The sequence below is a fragment of the Podarcis erhardii genome, assembly GCF_964252035.2.
Source record: "Podarcis erhardii genome assembly, chromosome: 3".
In the NCBI taxonomy this organism is placed as follows: Eukaryota; Metazoa; Chordata; class Lepidosauria; order Squamata; family Lacertidae; genus Podarcis; species Podarcis erhardii.
Genome location: NC_138507.1, coordinates 104,895,586 through 104,910,777, shown reverse-complemented (window position 1 = coordinate 104,910,777; position 15,192 = coordinate 104,895,586). Strand labels below are relative to the sequence as shown.

Genomic DNA, 15,192 nt, shown 5'->3' with positions numbered 1-15,192 from the left:
GCCTTTGTTCAAGAAAGCCAAAATGCCATTATAAAGTATGAATACGGATAAACCTTTGCATCGCACTAATAGGTTGACCAGCAAGAGAAAATCGGTGTTATTTTTCTCCTTTTACAAGCTCTTACAAGGTGGTGTTTTTACCAAGCTCAGGTTGGACAAACTACACCTCTTTAAAATGTGTTTTTTTGGGGGAGGAGTTATAGGGTTGTTGTTGTTATTTTGATTATGTATTTTGTGGTTTTGTATTTTGATTTTATCCTGCGAACCGCCCTGAGACCTGCTTGGTATAGGGCGGTATAGAAACCCAATAAAGAAATAAGAAATAAACCACAGCAGAGTGGGGGGTATCATGGATAGAGAGGGTCCAGGACACAAGATGAGAGCAAGGGCTGATCCTCTGGTTACTCTTTACAAGATACTAGGTTCAAAGATTTTGAAGATTTATGGGGCAATTGAAGCACTTGTCATGCTGTGTTTCCATCATGTCACAGATTTATTCCCGGTGCTACAAGTCTGAAAGTAAAACCTCGGGATGTGGGCTCATGTTTCTAATGAGGTCAGGAATTGGCTGTGGCAGAGAGACAGGTGAAAAGAGATCTTCTGCCTTGGAAAACCTCAAGTGCCTTTGGTGGTAGGGAGAGATAGCATCCTCTTTCCTCCCTGCCCCCATCCCTCTGGCTCTCTGCCATCAAGCTGCAGAGTATGATAAAAGCCCTAGTCCACACGTCCTGTCCCTGCCATTAGTGAGATGACAGCATTGCAGAGGATAGAGCAGGAATCCTTTGGGAAAGATTCAGTGCTAGGGCTGAAATACTTCACAGATGGAGAAAGAAATTGCTTCTGCTCGAAGTATCAGACACAGAGTATTTACAGATCTTGGATCAATTCACAGAGATCATGCCATTTAGCTTCCAGAATATTTAACAAGATTAGGTAGGAGACCAGGACATCCTTGCAGTATAAAAAGCTGCCTTATATCGTAGCCAAGATTATTTAGTTCACAAATGTTTGTACTTCAGCAAAGAAAGGCTGTGCTCCAATTATATAAAGGTAAAGGTAAAGGGACCCCTGACCATTAGGTCCAGTCGTGGCCAACTCTGGGGCTGCGGTGCTCATCTCGCTTTATTGGCCGAGGGAGCTGGCGTACAGCTTCTGGGTCATGTGGCCAGCATGACTAAGCCGCTTTTGGCGAACCAGAGCAGTGCATGGAAATGCCGTTTACCTTCCCACCGGAGCGGTAGCTATTTATCTACTTGCACTTTGACATGCTTTTGAACTGCTAGGTTGGCAGGAGCAGGGACCAAGCAACGGGAGCTCACCCCATCGCGGGGATTCGAACTGCCGGCCTTCTGATCAGCAAGTCCTAGGATCTGTGGTTTAACCCACAGCGCCACCCTTTGGGCAACCCAATTTTCTTTTGAGAGTTAACGTGCTCAACATGCCACAGTCAAATGGAGTCAGGGAGCAGGATTCGAAGTACGAGCAGCAGAAATGAAACGATAACGAATGTAATAGAGGATATGTATTGGATGAATGTATGGTGTACAATGCAGCAGGAAGAAGGGTGGGAACAAAAACATCATGGAGGGAAGCGTGGGAAGTCAAAATGCCAAAGGGAAACAATATTAAAGTTGAAGTTAATACGTAATTTTTTTTGGAAGTACAATGAAAATCTAAATTAGAAAGGGGGAAAAATAGAGTTAACACACTCAACCACCTGAGCTCAGCATTGGAAGAAACTGTGATTAGAATAATACTTTATGCACCTATTAATCAATATAATATTACAATAATACTCATATTGGACCCGTTTGGGGGAAAGGATGGGATTAAACAACAACAACAACAACAACAGTAGTTCAAATTACCATTTGCTTTGGAGAATTGAGTACAGATAATCAAAACTTTTCCATGAACATAAATGTTCTTTGTGTTTGTGCCTTACCTTGCCACAAGCTGCCATGGAAAGGGCCAGTTGATACCATAGGTGGAATTCACCAAATGCAAGTTTCATTGCTCTCTCCAAACACTGGGGAGAAAAACAAGGAAGCACAAGTATCACCACTAGCAGATTCTCAACTTTTGTGGAATTCATTAGCAAAAGGTTGGGGGGGGGGGAACCTATGTGATTTTATTTCTTTCTCTGGGGATGAAAAAATGTCCATCTGGGATAGTTCAGGTTTTAGTTGCACAGGAGACAGCCTGATTCGGTGGGATCAAGTAAAGTCTCTTGGGTGCCTGCTGTTAGCCTTTCCCACCGTTTTGGAGAACACATTTTCATCAATATATTCTGTTAAGTTGTCCCCCCCCCCCCAATTTTTTTTGTTTATACAATTTTTATTAAATTTTCTGTTTTACAATTTAGAATATTCATTTAAACAACCGTAAAATCTCAATGACTTCCCTTCTTCTCTTTCCATGGTTCATTTTGCGTAACATGAATCCCTGCATATTTCACATAAACTAAACTCAGTATTCCATTGTTACATCCATCAAAACTTATTTACACTGTTGACTTTATCTTACTGCTGCCAGCATTTTCAAGTGTGCACAATTTCCCCCCACATATTCAGTAAACCATTTCCAATCTTTTTTAAACGTATCTTCTTCATGTTCTCTTATTCTATATGTTAGATCTGCAAGCTGGGCATAATTCCATCAGTTTAAGTTGCCATTCTTCTTTGCTTGGGACCTCGCTCGTTTTCCATACAGTGGTACCTCGGGTTAAGAACTGAATTCGTTCTGGAGGTCCGTTCTTAACCTGAAACTGTTCTTAACCTGAGGTACCACTTTAGCTAATGGGGCCTCCCGCTGCCGCTGCGCGATTTCTGCTCTCATCCTGAAGCAAAGTTCTTAACCCGAGGTACTATTTCTGGGTTAGCGGAGTTTGTAACCTGAAGCATCTGTAACCCGAGGTACCACTGTAGTTGTGTTTTCTTTTCTAAAGAGAGAGTGGGAAAATGGGAGGATGGGATGGTGCAACCTGGAGGAACTCTCCTGCTAGGAGGTGAGGATGCAGTGCAACGTTTTATTGCAGGCCCCACTCATCTCAGCTGATAGCCATCCCCACATCCCACAACAGCAAAATTTCAGAAGTGAATTACGCTCCTCGTATCGCTGCTGCGTTGTGGGAAGGAGCCGCATTACAGCAGCTCCCACGCTGCCAGCGTTAAGAAAGGTGGCCTTAGGAGTCTCCCTCCTCTGGAGTCATGGGATGTATTGCACACGGCCCCAGGCAGAACATGTGTACACCCATAAATGTTTCAGTTAGATGTAGTGCCACTTGGATACACTTCAGCAAACGTTATAAGCAAGCTGGTGTGTGTTTGGAAGAACGTAGAGTGCTGCCTTGTTGTTTTGGGGGTGATAAAAAAAAGACATAAGAAAACCTAGGAGTAGTTACCTCAGAAAGCATGACATACTGCCCTCTTCTGCCCAGTGTGATAGTTAGAAGATCGTAAACCGCCGACGCATCCTGGAGACTGATGGCTCGGTCGTCTTTCTGCTCAGGGGCACGGCTAATTACTGCGTCCTGGTTTGCCTGGGAGTGAATTCAGAATAAAAAGAGAGGTCAGGTCCAGCAGGAACGAGTGGAGACAGCCAAGTGTACCTCAGAAAGGTCGCCAGCCACGCACTGCATGTCCAAGCAAAAGTGCCCCTATCCAGCCCCCTGCGTTCATCCGCAGGAAGCTAATTTGGGAAGGCAGAATGCATTTACAGAAATGCTGGGAGACGATTCCCTCAGATTATCTCTCGGAAACCTCTAGAACGAGAGATGACAAGAGTCCCACAGCGCCAGAATGCTTCAAGGCCCGGGGCCGCACTTAAAATGGTGCGCCCAATTACTTCAGCTGCCTGCAACTTTACGACGGCAACCTTTTAAAACGAGGCAAAACAAAAGAATACTCCTCCACTTTCCCCCACTTTTTAAAGATGTTTCGCACTGCAGCATGGCTGCAGAGAGTCCTCCTCAGGTTAATGTTGGCTTGCAAAGGAATATGTTGCTTAAAACATACTTATTTGCCTGGTCGTATGCAAACCCTTGGAGACATGGGTGGCGCTGTGGGTTAAACCACAGAGCCTAGGATTTGCCCATCAGAAGGTCGGCATTTCGAATCCCTGCGACGGGGTGAGCTCCTGTTACTCAGTTCTAGTTCCTGCCAACCTAGCAGTTCGAAAGCATGTCAAAGAGTGACTAGTGGGGTGCCACAGGGTTCTGTCTTGGGCCCGGTCTTATTCAACATCTTTATCAACGACTTGGATGATGGACTCAAGGGCATCCTGATCAAATTTGCAGATGACCAAACTGGGAGGGGTGGCTAACACCCCAGAGGACAGGATCACACTTCAAAATGACCTTGACAGATTAGAGAACTGGGCCAAAACAAACAAGATGAATTTTAACAGGGAGAAATGTAAAGTATTGCACTTGAGCAAAAAAAATGAGAGGCACAAATACAAGATGGGTGACACCTGGCTTGAGAGCAGTACATGTGAAAAGGATCTAGGAGTCTTGGTTGACCACAAACTTGACATGAGCCAACAGTGTGACCCGGCAGCTAAAAAAGCAATTCTGGGCTGCATCAATAGGAGTATAGCATCTAGATCAAGGGAAGTAATAGTGCCACTGTATTCTGCTCTGGTCAGACCTCACCTGGAGTACTGTGTCCAGTTCTGGGCACCACAGTTCAAGAAGGACACTGACAAACTGGAACGTGTCCAGAGGAGGGCAACCAAAATGGTCAAAGGCCTGGAAACGATGCCTTATGAGGAATGACTAAGGGAGCTGGGCATGTTTAGCCTGGAGAAGAGGAGGTTAAGGGGTGATATGATAGCTATGTTCAAATATATAAAAGGATGTCACATAGAGGAGGGAGAAAGGTTGTTTTCAGCTGCTCCAGAGAAACGGACACGGAGCAATGGTTCCAAACTACAAGAAAAAAGATTCCACCTAAACATTAGGAAGAACTTCCTGACAGTAAGAGCTGTTCGACAGTGGAATTTGCTGCCAAGGAGTGTGGTGGAGTCTCCTTCTTTGGAGGTCTTTAAGCAGAGGCTTGACAACCATATGTCAGGAGTGCTCTGATGGTGTTTCCTGCTTGGCAGGGGGTTGGACTCGATGGCCCTTGTGGTCTCTTCCAACTCTATGATTCTATGATTCTAAAGTGCAAGTAGATAAATAGGTACTGCTCCGGCGGGAAGGTAAACGGCATTTCCGTGCGCTGCTCTGGTTCACCAGAAGCAGCTTGGTTGTGCTGGCCACTTTACCCAGAAGCTGTACTCCCTCGGCCAATAAAGCGAGATGAGCGCTGCAACCCCAGAGTTGGCCACGACTGGACCTAATGGTCAGGGGTCCCTTTACCTTTACCTTTTATGCAAACCCTTGAGTGCAAACAAGTCCAAAGAGATACAGGTAGGTAGCCGTGTTGGTCTGCTGTAGTCAAAACAAAATGTAAAAAATTCCTTCCAGTTGCGCCTTAGAGACCAACTAAGTTTGTCATTGGTATGAGCTTTCGTGTATCTGAAGAAGTGTGCATGCACACGAAAGCTCATACCAATGACAAACATAGTTGGTCTCTAAGGTGCTACCGGAAGGAATTTTTTTTATTTAGTTCCAAAAAGGGCAGCTGTGAACAAGATAGCGACAGCCCCCTCCCACATTTGTTTCCGGGCATTAAGAGACATGCTTGCTGTCACCCCAAGGGGTAGACTACAGCCACTGAAACCTCCATGTATTTGGTTGTTCCCCAATTGTAAAGCCATCTAAGGCAGGAGCAGGCAGAACATCGCTTGGGACTGCAGAGCCACATGAGGAAGTCCAAGCCAGGGAGCTTGATGAACAGAAGTGCAACAAAGAAATACAGCCTAATTGTTTTATCCGGCTCCTTCTCCCCAGGCCTCCTGCAAGCTCCTCTCCTAGGTTTAGCTTGGAGTCTCCAGGAATTGACCTCACTCTCCAGCCATCTGCTGAAGCCAGTCTTGGGAGATTTGACAAGCCACTATTAGTTGGGCCCAAACACAAGGCGATCATAAGGCTAATTCTTGGTTTTACCATTCTTTCTCCATTAACTACCTCATTGATCTTGTGACAGGAATATCTGCCCTCAGGAATATAGATCATAATGAGAACAGAAAGGCAGCTGGGGTATCAGCTGAATCACTGTATAATCCAATACAGTGGTACCTCAGGTTACAGACGCTTCAGGTTACAGACTCTGTTAACCCAGAAATAGTAACTTGGGTTAAGAACTTTACCTCAGGATGAGAACAGAAATCGCGCGGCGGCAGCAGGAGGCCCAATTAGCTAAAGTGGTACCACAGCTTAAGAACAGTTTCAGGTTAAGAACGGACCTCTGGAACAAATTAAGTTCTTAACCCGAGGTACCACTGTATGATCTACTGGATCATGTGGGTTTTTTAAATACATGGAAAAGTGTGTCAAAATCCCATGATCAGATTCTTGCTGCTCTAGGGTGGATTTTTTTGAAATGCCATTGGGGGCTTACACTTTATCAGGGTGTTTAGCACCCAAGGTGAGGCTGGAGTTAACAGTTCCATCTGTAATCCAGAATATTAGTCACTCTGGGGAGGAGCTGGAAGTAACTAACCCTGAGATCCACAGCAAAAGTACCTATTTAAACAAAGCTTTGGAACCTCTAAAACACTGGTGGCAGAGGAAATGGGGCTGACTCATTCTTCTCCTACTTCCCGATCTTATGAAAAAAATGAGGGGTTGGGAGTAGGGATGTTTTGTCCCTGCTCTGAGAGAACACACTTCTGCCCACAGGGAAAATTTACTTATATGTCATTCTTGAAAGACCTACACTGGCTCCCAGTACGTTTCCGAGCACAATTCAAAGTGTTGGTGCTGACCTTTAAAGCCCTAAACAACCTCGTTCTAATATATCTGAAGGAGCGTCTCCACCCCCATTGTTCTACCAGGACACTGAGGTCCAGTGCCAAGGGCCTTCTGGTGGTTCCCTCACTGCAAGAAGCCAAGTTACAGGGAACCAGGCAGAGGACCTTCTCGGTAGTGGCACCTGCCCTGTGGAACGCCCTCCCACCAGAAGTCAAAGAGAACAACAACTACCAGACTTTTAGAAGACACCTGAAGGCAGCCCTGTTTAGGGAAGCTTTTAATGTTTGATGCATTACTGTATTTTAATATTTTGTTGGAAGCCGCCCAGAGTGGCTGGGGAAGCCCAGCAAGATGGGCAGGGTATAAATAAATTATTATTATTATTATTATTATTATTATTATTATTATTATTATTCCAAGGAACTCAAGGTACAGTACATAGTTTCCCCATGTAATCCTCACAACCACCCTATGAGGTAGATTAGAAAGAGAAAAGGAGAGGATGACAGGCCCAAGGCCACCCACCAGTGGCGTAGCGTGGGTTGTCAGCACCCGGGGCAAGGCAAGTAATTTGTGCCCCCTAACCCAGGTAGGGACAGAGAGCTGCGAGTGCGAGCGCCCCCCCCCCAGATGTTGCGCCCGGTGCGGCCGGCCCCCCTGCACCCCCCACGCTACGCCACTGAGATTTGTGGCTGTGGGAAGATTCTATCCCAGGTCTCCCCAGTCCAACATCCTACTCACAACACCACATTGGACCTCAGATGCAAATCTCCTCTTATTTTGCAAAAGTCTCAGCAGCAGTAGAAACAGAAGCACGAGTTGCACTCCCTCTCTGCTACTCTTTCCTTACAATGCCCCAAGGCAAACATCTGAAAGCCTTATGAGGAATGGTTGAAGGAACTTGGTATGTTTATCCTTGAAAACAGGAGGCTGAGAGGAAATACGATAGCCATCTTTGAATATCTCAAGGGCTGTCTCATGGAAGAGGGGGGAAGCTTGTTTTCTCCTGCTCTGGAGGGTAGGACCCAAACCAATGGCTTCAAGTTACAAGAAAGGAGATTCCGACTAAACATCAGGAAAAACTTTCTGGCAGTAAGAGCTGTTCCACAGTGGAATGGTCTCCCTCAGGAGGTGGTGGACTCTCCTTCCTTAGAAGTTTTTAAGCAGAGGTTGGGTGGCCAACTGTCATGGATGTTTTAGTTGAGATTCCTGCACTGCAGGGGGTTGGACTAGATGACCCTTGAGGTCCCTTCCAATTCTACAATTCTATGAAATCACAGCAGCATGAGCTAAGGGCACACTGAGAAATGGGTTCAGTTAATGGTCCATGAATAACCATAGTTTAGAGGTCCCGGGCCCTAAGGAAGTCAGACTATCCTCCACCAGGGCCAGGGCCTTTTCAGTGATGGCTCCAGCCTGGTGGAATGCTCTGTCCCATGAGACTAGGGCCCTTCAGGATTTAACCTCCTTCCGTCAGGCCTGTAAGACAGAGCTATTCTGCCTGGCCTTTAATTTGAATTCAACCTGATCTTTTATTTCCCTTTTCTTCCCTCCCCCTCCCCTTTTATGAAGATCACCTGCTCTGAGACCCCACAGCTATTTCTCCCCTGGCCTCCTCGCTGGTCCCAAGAAGGACTAATTCAGCCAGCTAGCCCTGGTGACTATCTAATGCTTATTGGATGGATTTCCCTCAAACTGATTTTTGAACTTTGAATTTTATTGTTATTCATGTTTTTATACTGTATTTTATGCTGCTTTTACAATTAAATGTTTTAAATTTGTTGTTAGCCACCCTGAGCCCGGTTTTTGAACTGGGAAGGATGGGGTATAAATAAAAATTTATTATTTATTATTATTATTAATCTGTAAAATCCCTGAACTTGCAGCTAGGGGTGGAAGACAAACGAAGCTGCTTCACTCCTACCCAGCTTTGTCTAGAGATGGAGAAACTGTGTGCTCCAAAGGCTGTTGGACTATAACTCCCATCAGTCCCAGCCAGCATGGACAACAGCCAGGAACTATGGGAGGTGGAGTCAAACAAAAATCAGATTTCCGATCCATTAACTATCCTGACTGGCAGCGGTTTGCTGGAGTTTCAGAGAGTAGTTTCTCTCAGACTTACCTAGAGATGCAAAGGACTGAACCCAGGGGCATGTAAAATAGATGCTCTATCACTGGTGGGTGAGCGTGTGTGGCCACCCCCCCCCAAAAAGTCATTTGAACTTGTCAATTCACTCTGAGTAGAGAGAGATGAGCAGGAAATGGATTCAGAGCCAATTCATACGCTCACTCCTCAACTGTTCCCAGAGGTCTGGCTATTCTTTATGCCCTAATACAAGAGGAAAGTAAAATCTATTGAATGAAGGAAAGCTTTTTTTTCTGGGGGTTTGATCTTCTGCGGGCCATAATCAACGGCACTTTGTCACGGGGCGTTCTTTGAAAAGGAAGATTTAAAAAGAGCACTGGGGGAAAGGCAGAGGTTTGTGGAAGGATGTGCATAATCAACCTTGCTGTCAATTAAACCTTTCCACACATTGCATACCACGCTATTAAAAAGTTTCTGCATCAGTAGCTCTGCAGCCGCGTTTAGTTGTGAAAAATAGCTGCGCCGAACAAGCCCCCACATATTCTGAAAGCCAGTAATCAGCTTCGCATCAGAGTCAGCTATTTCAGGCATTTGTCAGTGGGCCAAACTAGGAATTTTAAAGTGATGCCTTAGCACAGATAGAATATTCACCCGAACTAGTACATTACCGCAAGCTTTGGGCTTACGAAAAAAGGGGACAGGAATACATATAACTACAAATACCGTCTGTTAGTGCTACAATAAAAAGGAAGTGCTTCCCATATGATCCAAGCACAGGCAATGGTGCCATAAACCAAATGCAGAAGGGGCATGGCTTATTATTATTATTATTATTATTATTATTATTATTATTATTATTATTATTATATTTGTATACCGCCCTTCATCCCTAGATCTCAGGGCGGTTCACAACATAAAAATACAATTTAAGTATCACTTGCACAAATAGTGTTTCTTCTTTTGACCATAATCACTTAAGAAGGTTGGAGGGTGGATGGATCTACACATGGGGGGGGCTATAAATAAGTCAGAAATTAAATCGTTATAACAATACTTTAAAAAACCCCACAACCCTATGTAAAAATGCTGTAGAAAGGTTTTGTGCTCTCTGACGTTATCCGGTGTTGCATGTTTATAACACATTCAAATCACTGCATTTTGACTAATGTAGCTGAGCGCTACAACTATGTTGTACAACTATATTGTACAACTATGAGGTTTTCCTCATGGTTGGAGTTGTCTGAAACTTATTTATTTAGCGAAACTTCATAGTAACACCTTACCTATAAGGTCACATATCACTAGAGTGACATATGAATTTGCCAATTCTTAAACTTTGTACCCGGGACTATTTGAGATTCCTTTTCTGGTGCTTACAAGAACATAAGAAGACCCTGGGAGATCAGGCTGATGACCTATCTAGTCCAGCCTCCTGTTCTTACAATGGCGCCAACCAGATGCCTGTGACAAATCCACAAGCAGGTCTCAAGCACAAGAACCCTCTGCGAGTGTGGTGACCATGTAGCTCAGAGGCAAGGGCCTTAGATGCAGAAAGTCCCCCGTTCAGCCCCTGACATCTCCAGCTAAAAAAGGATCACTGATGGGGAGACTTGTGTCTCTAGGACCCTGGAGAGCAGCTGCCCATCAGAAGACACAATGCTAGGCTAGATGAACACACAGTCTGAGCTGCATGCAGGGACGCTCACAGGAGAACCCGTTTAGAAAAAACACAAATATGCATATATTTCAGGAATACGTCACTGGACTGCTTCCAAAATTATATTCCATACTCACAGGGTGACCTTTCAAAGCAATTATGCGAGTGCTCTACATACAGAAACGTTATGCAGAGATGGTAGCTTGGCAGAATCACCATATGGTGCCTCCAGCTTGGAGCAGAGTTGCAAATTCTAACCGACGGCAGACAAAAATGAAAAATCCTTCCCGGGCCTCCCAACGCAAATAAGAAGGAAACCAGCAAGGCAGACCACTGAGCACCCTCTAGCACCTTCAAAATATGATTCTACAATCATCCTGTGAGTCTATGACCATCACCAAATCCTGTGGTAGCACACTCTGTGGTTTAACCATGCGCTCAGTTGTCTGATTCAACACACGGAGGGGGGCGGTGACGTAAGCCGAATGAGCTCATTCAGAGCACAGAACTAAAGGGCACTGTGACATAAGAGTGAGTGAAGTGATGATTGACAGTGTGGAAGTGGGATGGGATGTTGGGTGGAGTGAGAAAGAGTGACAGGCAGAGAACCACGGGTGGGAACGTGACATTTGGAGCTGTGAGGAAACAGGCTGTGAGGGGAACAGATGAGAGAGGTAACGGGAGCAGACATACAGGAGTTAAGTTATCTCGGGATAGCATCAGAATTATGAGTGGCTCTGCATAAAACCTCTTTCATATTAGAGAGCTTTGAAACTCAGCTCTGGAATAAATAACAATATTGAAGCTGTTCACATGATTCACTGGAGATTACCCTCTGCTCTGAAATTGATAAGCATTTATCAATTATAACCAAACACATAAGTTCTTAGAAGAGGGTGTTCTCACCAGGGTAGGCTCAGGCTATTTTATTGTCCCCTTCCTAGCCACCAACCTGCACCCTACATCTTGTTTGCACTAGGCATGTGTGGCACCGGGGGGGGGGTGTTTCCTCCTCCAACATTTCCCTCCCCTGCCCAACAAAAACCAGCCTCCTTTCCCCTGTTCTACAGAGGTGAAGTAAAAGCATTTGTTGTAGTTCCTTGGGTGGAATGAGGGAGCGGAGCTGCAGCTGAACTTTCTTTAAAATAGCATCTACTCCTATTTTAGCATCTTAAAAAGCAGAGACATCACCTTGCCAACAAAGGTCCGTATAGTTAAAGCCATGGTTTTCCCAGTAGTGATGTATGGAAGTGAGAGCTGGACCATAAGGAAGGCTGATCGCCGAAGAATTGATGCTTTTGAATTATGGTGTTGGAGGAGACTCTTGAGAGTCCCATGGACTGCAAGAAGATCAAACGTATCCATTCTTAAGGAAATCAGCCCTGAGTGCTCACTGGAAGGACAGATCATGAAATTGAGGCTCCAATACTTTGGCCACCTCATGAGAAGAGAAGACTCCCTGGAAAAGACCCTGATGTTGGGAAAGATGGAGGACACAAGGAGAAGGGGACGACAGAGGATGAGATGGTTGGACAATGTTCTCGAAGCTACAAACATGAGCCTGACCAAACTGTGGGAGACAGTTGAAGACAGGAGTGCCTGCCATGCTCTGGTCCATGGGGTCACAGAGAGTCAGACACGACTAAACAACAACACTCCTATTTTAAAAAAACAAAGACCAGCAAATAGGGACTGCAACAATTTTGCCGGGAGAATTTTGCCTGTTCAGGGTTTCAACCATTTTCTTCTCTTCCAGAACACTCTGTTCCACACACACACACCTCTAGTTTTAAACACTTATTCACATACCAAGTCAGTCAGCATTCAGTGCACACTGAGCGTGCTCAGTCCTCATAGGTCTGTCTCTGCTTTATGCACACCTTTAGGGTCTCCCCTCAACCTGAAATATTTTTTTGTATTTCTGCAAAGCATAGAACTGTAGAGATGGAAGGGACCCCAACGGTCATCTAGTCCTAGCACAGGCACACTCGGCCCTCCAGATGTTTTGGGACTACAACTCCCATCATCCCTAGCTAACAGGACCAGTGGTCACGGATGATGGGAGTTGTAGTCCCAAAACATCTGGAGGGCCGAGTTTGCCTATGCCTGATCTAGCCCAACCGCCGGCAATGCAGGAATCTTTTGCCCTTGAGTTTCCCAAAGCTTGTTGAGGTTGCATGCAGATTCCGGTCTTGTTTTGGCTGCATAAGGATCCACAGCCGAAAAAGGGAAGACACTATTAGTTTGTAGAATTCTTCCCAACTAACCCAACAGAGCCAACGAAGAGAATGGAGCATTAAAAACAAAAAAACCAAACTAAGAAGAATTGGGAGTGTGGAAGCTACAGGCCAGTTAGCTCAACATCTGTCCCACAGAAACTGGTGGGGAGCACTGTTAAAGATGGGATTCCATGCTAAGGATTGTAAGAAAGGAATCAAAAATAAAACTGCCAAAATATCCTAATGCCTTTATACAAATCTCTGGTGCAAACCACACTTGGAATACTGTGTACACCTCTGAAAGGCTATTGCGGGGCTGCAAATGGTACAACAAAAGGGGGGGGGACCAAAATAATCGAGGAAATGTTACAACATTTGGGACTTCCTAGTTTGGAGAAAAGGTAAGAGGAGACATGAGGTAAGATGGAGGGCTTTTTTTCAGTCAGAACTTGCCGGAACTCAATTCTGGCACCTCTCAGGTGGGCTCCATTGCTTTTCTAAGAGAACAAGGGAGGCATTCCTGGTGAGCTCCGACATCTCTTTCTCTAAAAAAAAAATAGCACTGGGGGGAAAAGTACTTCTTCACACAGAGTATAGTTAAACTACGGAATTTGTTCCCACAAGAAGTAGTGAGGGCTACCATCTTGGATGGCTTCAGAAGAGGAGTAGACAAATTTAGGAAGAATAAAACAATCAATGGCTGCTAGACAAGATTGTGATGTTCTGCTTTTTTCGCTGGAGGTAGTATGTATTTGTTGCTGGGAATCGTATGTGGAGATTCCCACCTGCACTAAATGGGCTTTGGACTGATCCAGCAGGCCTCTTCTTCCTGTTCTTACTCAAGCAAAAGGCAACAGAATTTTTTGCAGTCCTGCTTCCACCACCTTCCCTCTTTCTCAGACTTTTTTCCAGGTCAAATCCCATCTGGCCATTTAACTCAATAATAAGACGGTGATAAATGATTCCCAAACTCTGTTACACTGGGCACACTGTTTATTAGTCTTGGCTACAGGCAGTCTGTTTTCCAATTCAGCTGAGGGGAGAGAGAGAGAGAGAGAGAGAGAGAGAGAGAGCGCGCGCAGGCAAGCCAAATTACTGTGCACCACTTGTGGTGTGTTTTGTTAATCTACAACATGCCTGGGAGATGCCACACCGAGGGGAACACATTCTCTTGCCATTTAAAAAAAACAACACCAAATTACAGCGACAATGACTTGGGTGAGAGGCTTATGAACTGCATCAAAACTGAGGGACAGATCTTCATTGTGTAAATGAAACAATTTCAAAATAAAAATGCTCAAGGATGAGAGTTCTGGGAGAAAAATGCTGACAGAAAAACATTCCTTTCCCAGCTTAGAGACAGCTCTGGCTTATATTCAGCAGAACTAGAAAACCTGTTGAAGAGGGAGGGTGACTAAAACAGGCCCAGGAAAGTTTTAAGGACAGCTCTTAATCTACCTGCACTTGGGTTCCTCAGGAATAGACACTGAACAGGCATCAGGAATTATTGGTGGATTGTTAAACAGATGTTTTATAAAAACCCAGGCCAAGGCGCACCTATAATTAGGTATCAGCTTTCCAAATTTACCTTCAGCTAATTATTCACACACTTAAAGCACAGTGAAAGCTCCTTAGAGCAATGTTTCCTAAACTTGGGCCTCCAGCTGTTTTTGGACTACAGTTTCTATCATCCCTGACCGCTGGTCCTGCTAGCTAGGGATGATGGGCCTGTAGTCCAAAAAACAGCCGGAGACTTAACTTTGGGAAACCCTGCCTTAGAGGAAAGGTGGGGTACAAACGCTATTTTCAAAAATCCACAGAGGAACCCCCTGTGCAGCTGTCTCAGAACTCCTGCACGTCACATAGGCTTCTAGGGGATGGAGCAAGGCACGAAGGCCAGCCCAAGATGCATGCCACCTCAGAGTGGTTAGGCTATTTTGGCACCCGAGCCATAAGAAGCACAGGAAGGTGCCTCATACTGTGTTAGATCATTGGGCCATCGGACTGGAAATGGTTCAGACAGAGGTCTTTCTCAGCCCAAACCTGTTACTTCTTCACACAGTTCGTATTTAAATGATGAAATTCGCTGTCACAAGGTACAGTCTCAGCATTCAAGTTGGTCATCCTCCTCTTTTAAGGCCATCGCTGCATCTTAGTGAAAGCAAATTCCACAGTTCAGCTTAGGCGCTGTGTGGAGAAGTACTTTATTTTGTCTGTTCTGAATCTCTCAACATTCTTCATGGGATGAACACAAGTTCTAGAATTCTCCACACTGTGCATAATCTATCATGCCCCTCACTTGTTACTCGCCCAAATGTTGTAAACTTCAGCCTTAGTGAAAAATCCTGTTAAATTTGCCTTGTAGGGCACT

At 45.0% G+C, this 15,192-nt stretch overlaps 1 protein-coding gene across 1 annotated transcript in view; it reads right to left on the bottom strand.

Moving 5' to 3' along the window:
- TTC7A (tetratricopeptide repeat domain 7A) overlaps positions 1–15,192 on the bottom strand; it is a 191,656-nt gene that overhangs the window by 144,704 nt on the left and 31,760 nt on the right. The window contains exons 9-10 of the mRNA XM_081854624.1: positions 3,404–3,541; positions 1,946–2,029 (exon numbers count right to left, since the gene is read on the bottom strand). Coding sequence (XP_081710750.1) covers positions 1,946–2,029; positions 3,404–3,541 — 222 coding nt within the window. The remainder of the gene's footprint in view (positions 1–1,945; positions 2,030–3,403; positions 3,542–15,192) is intronic.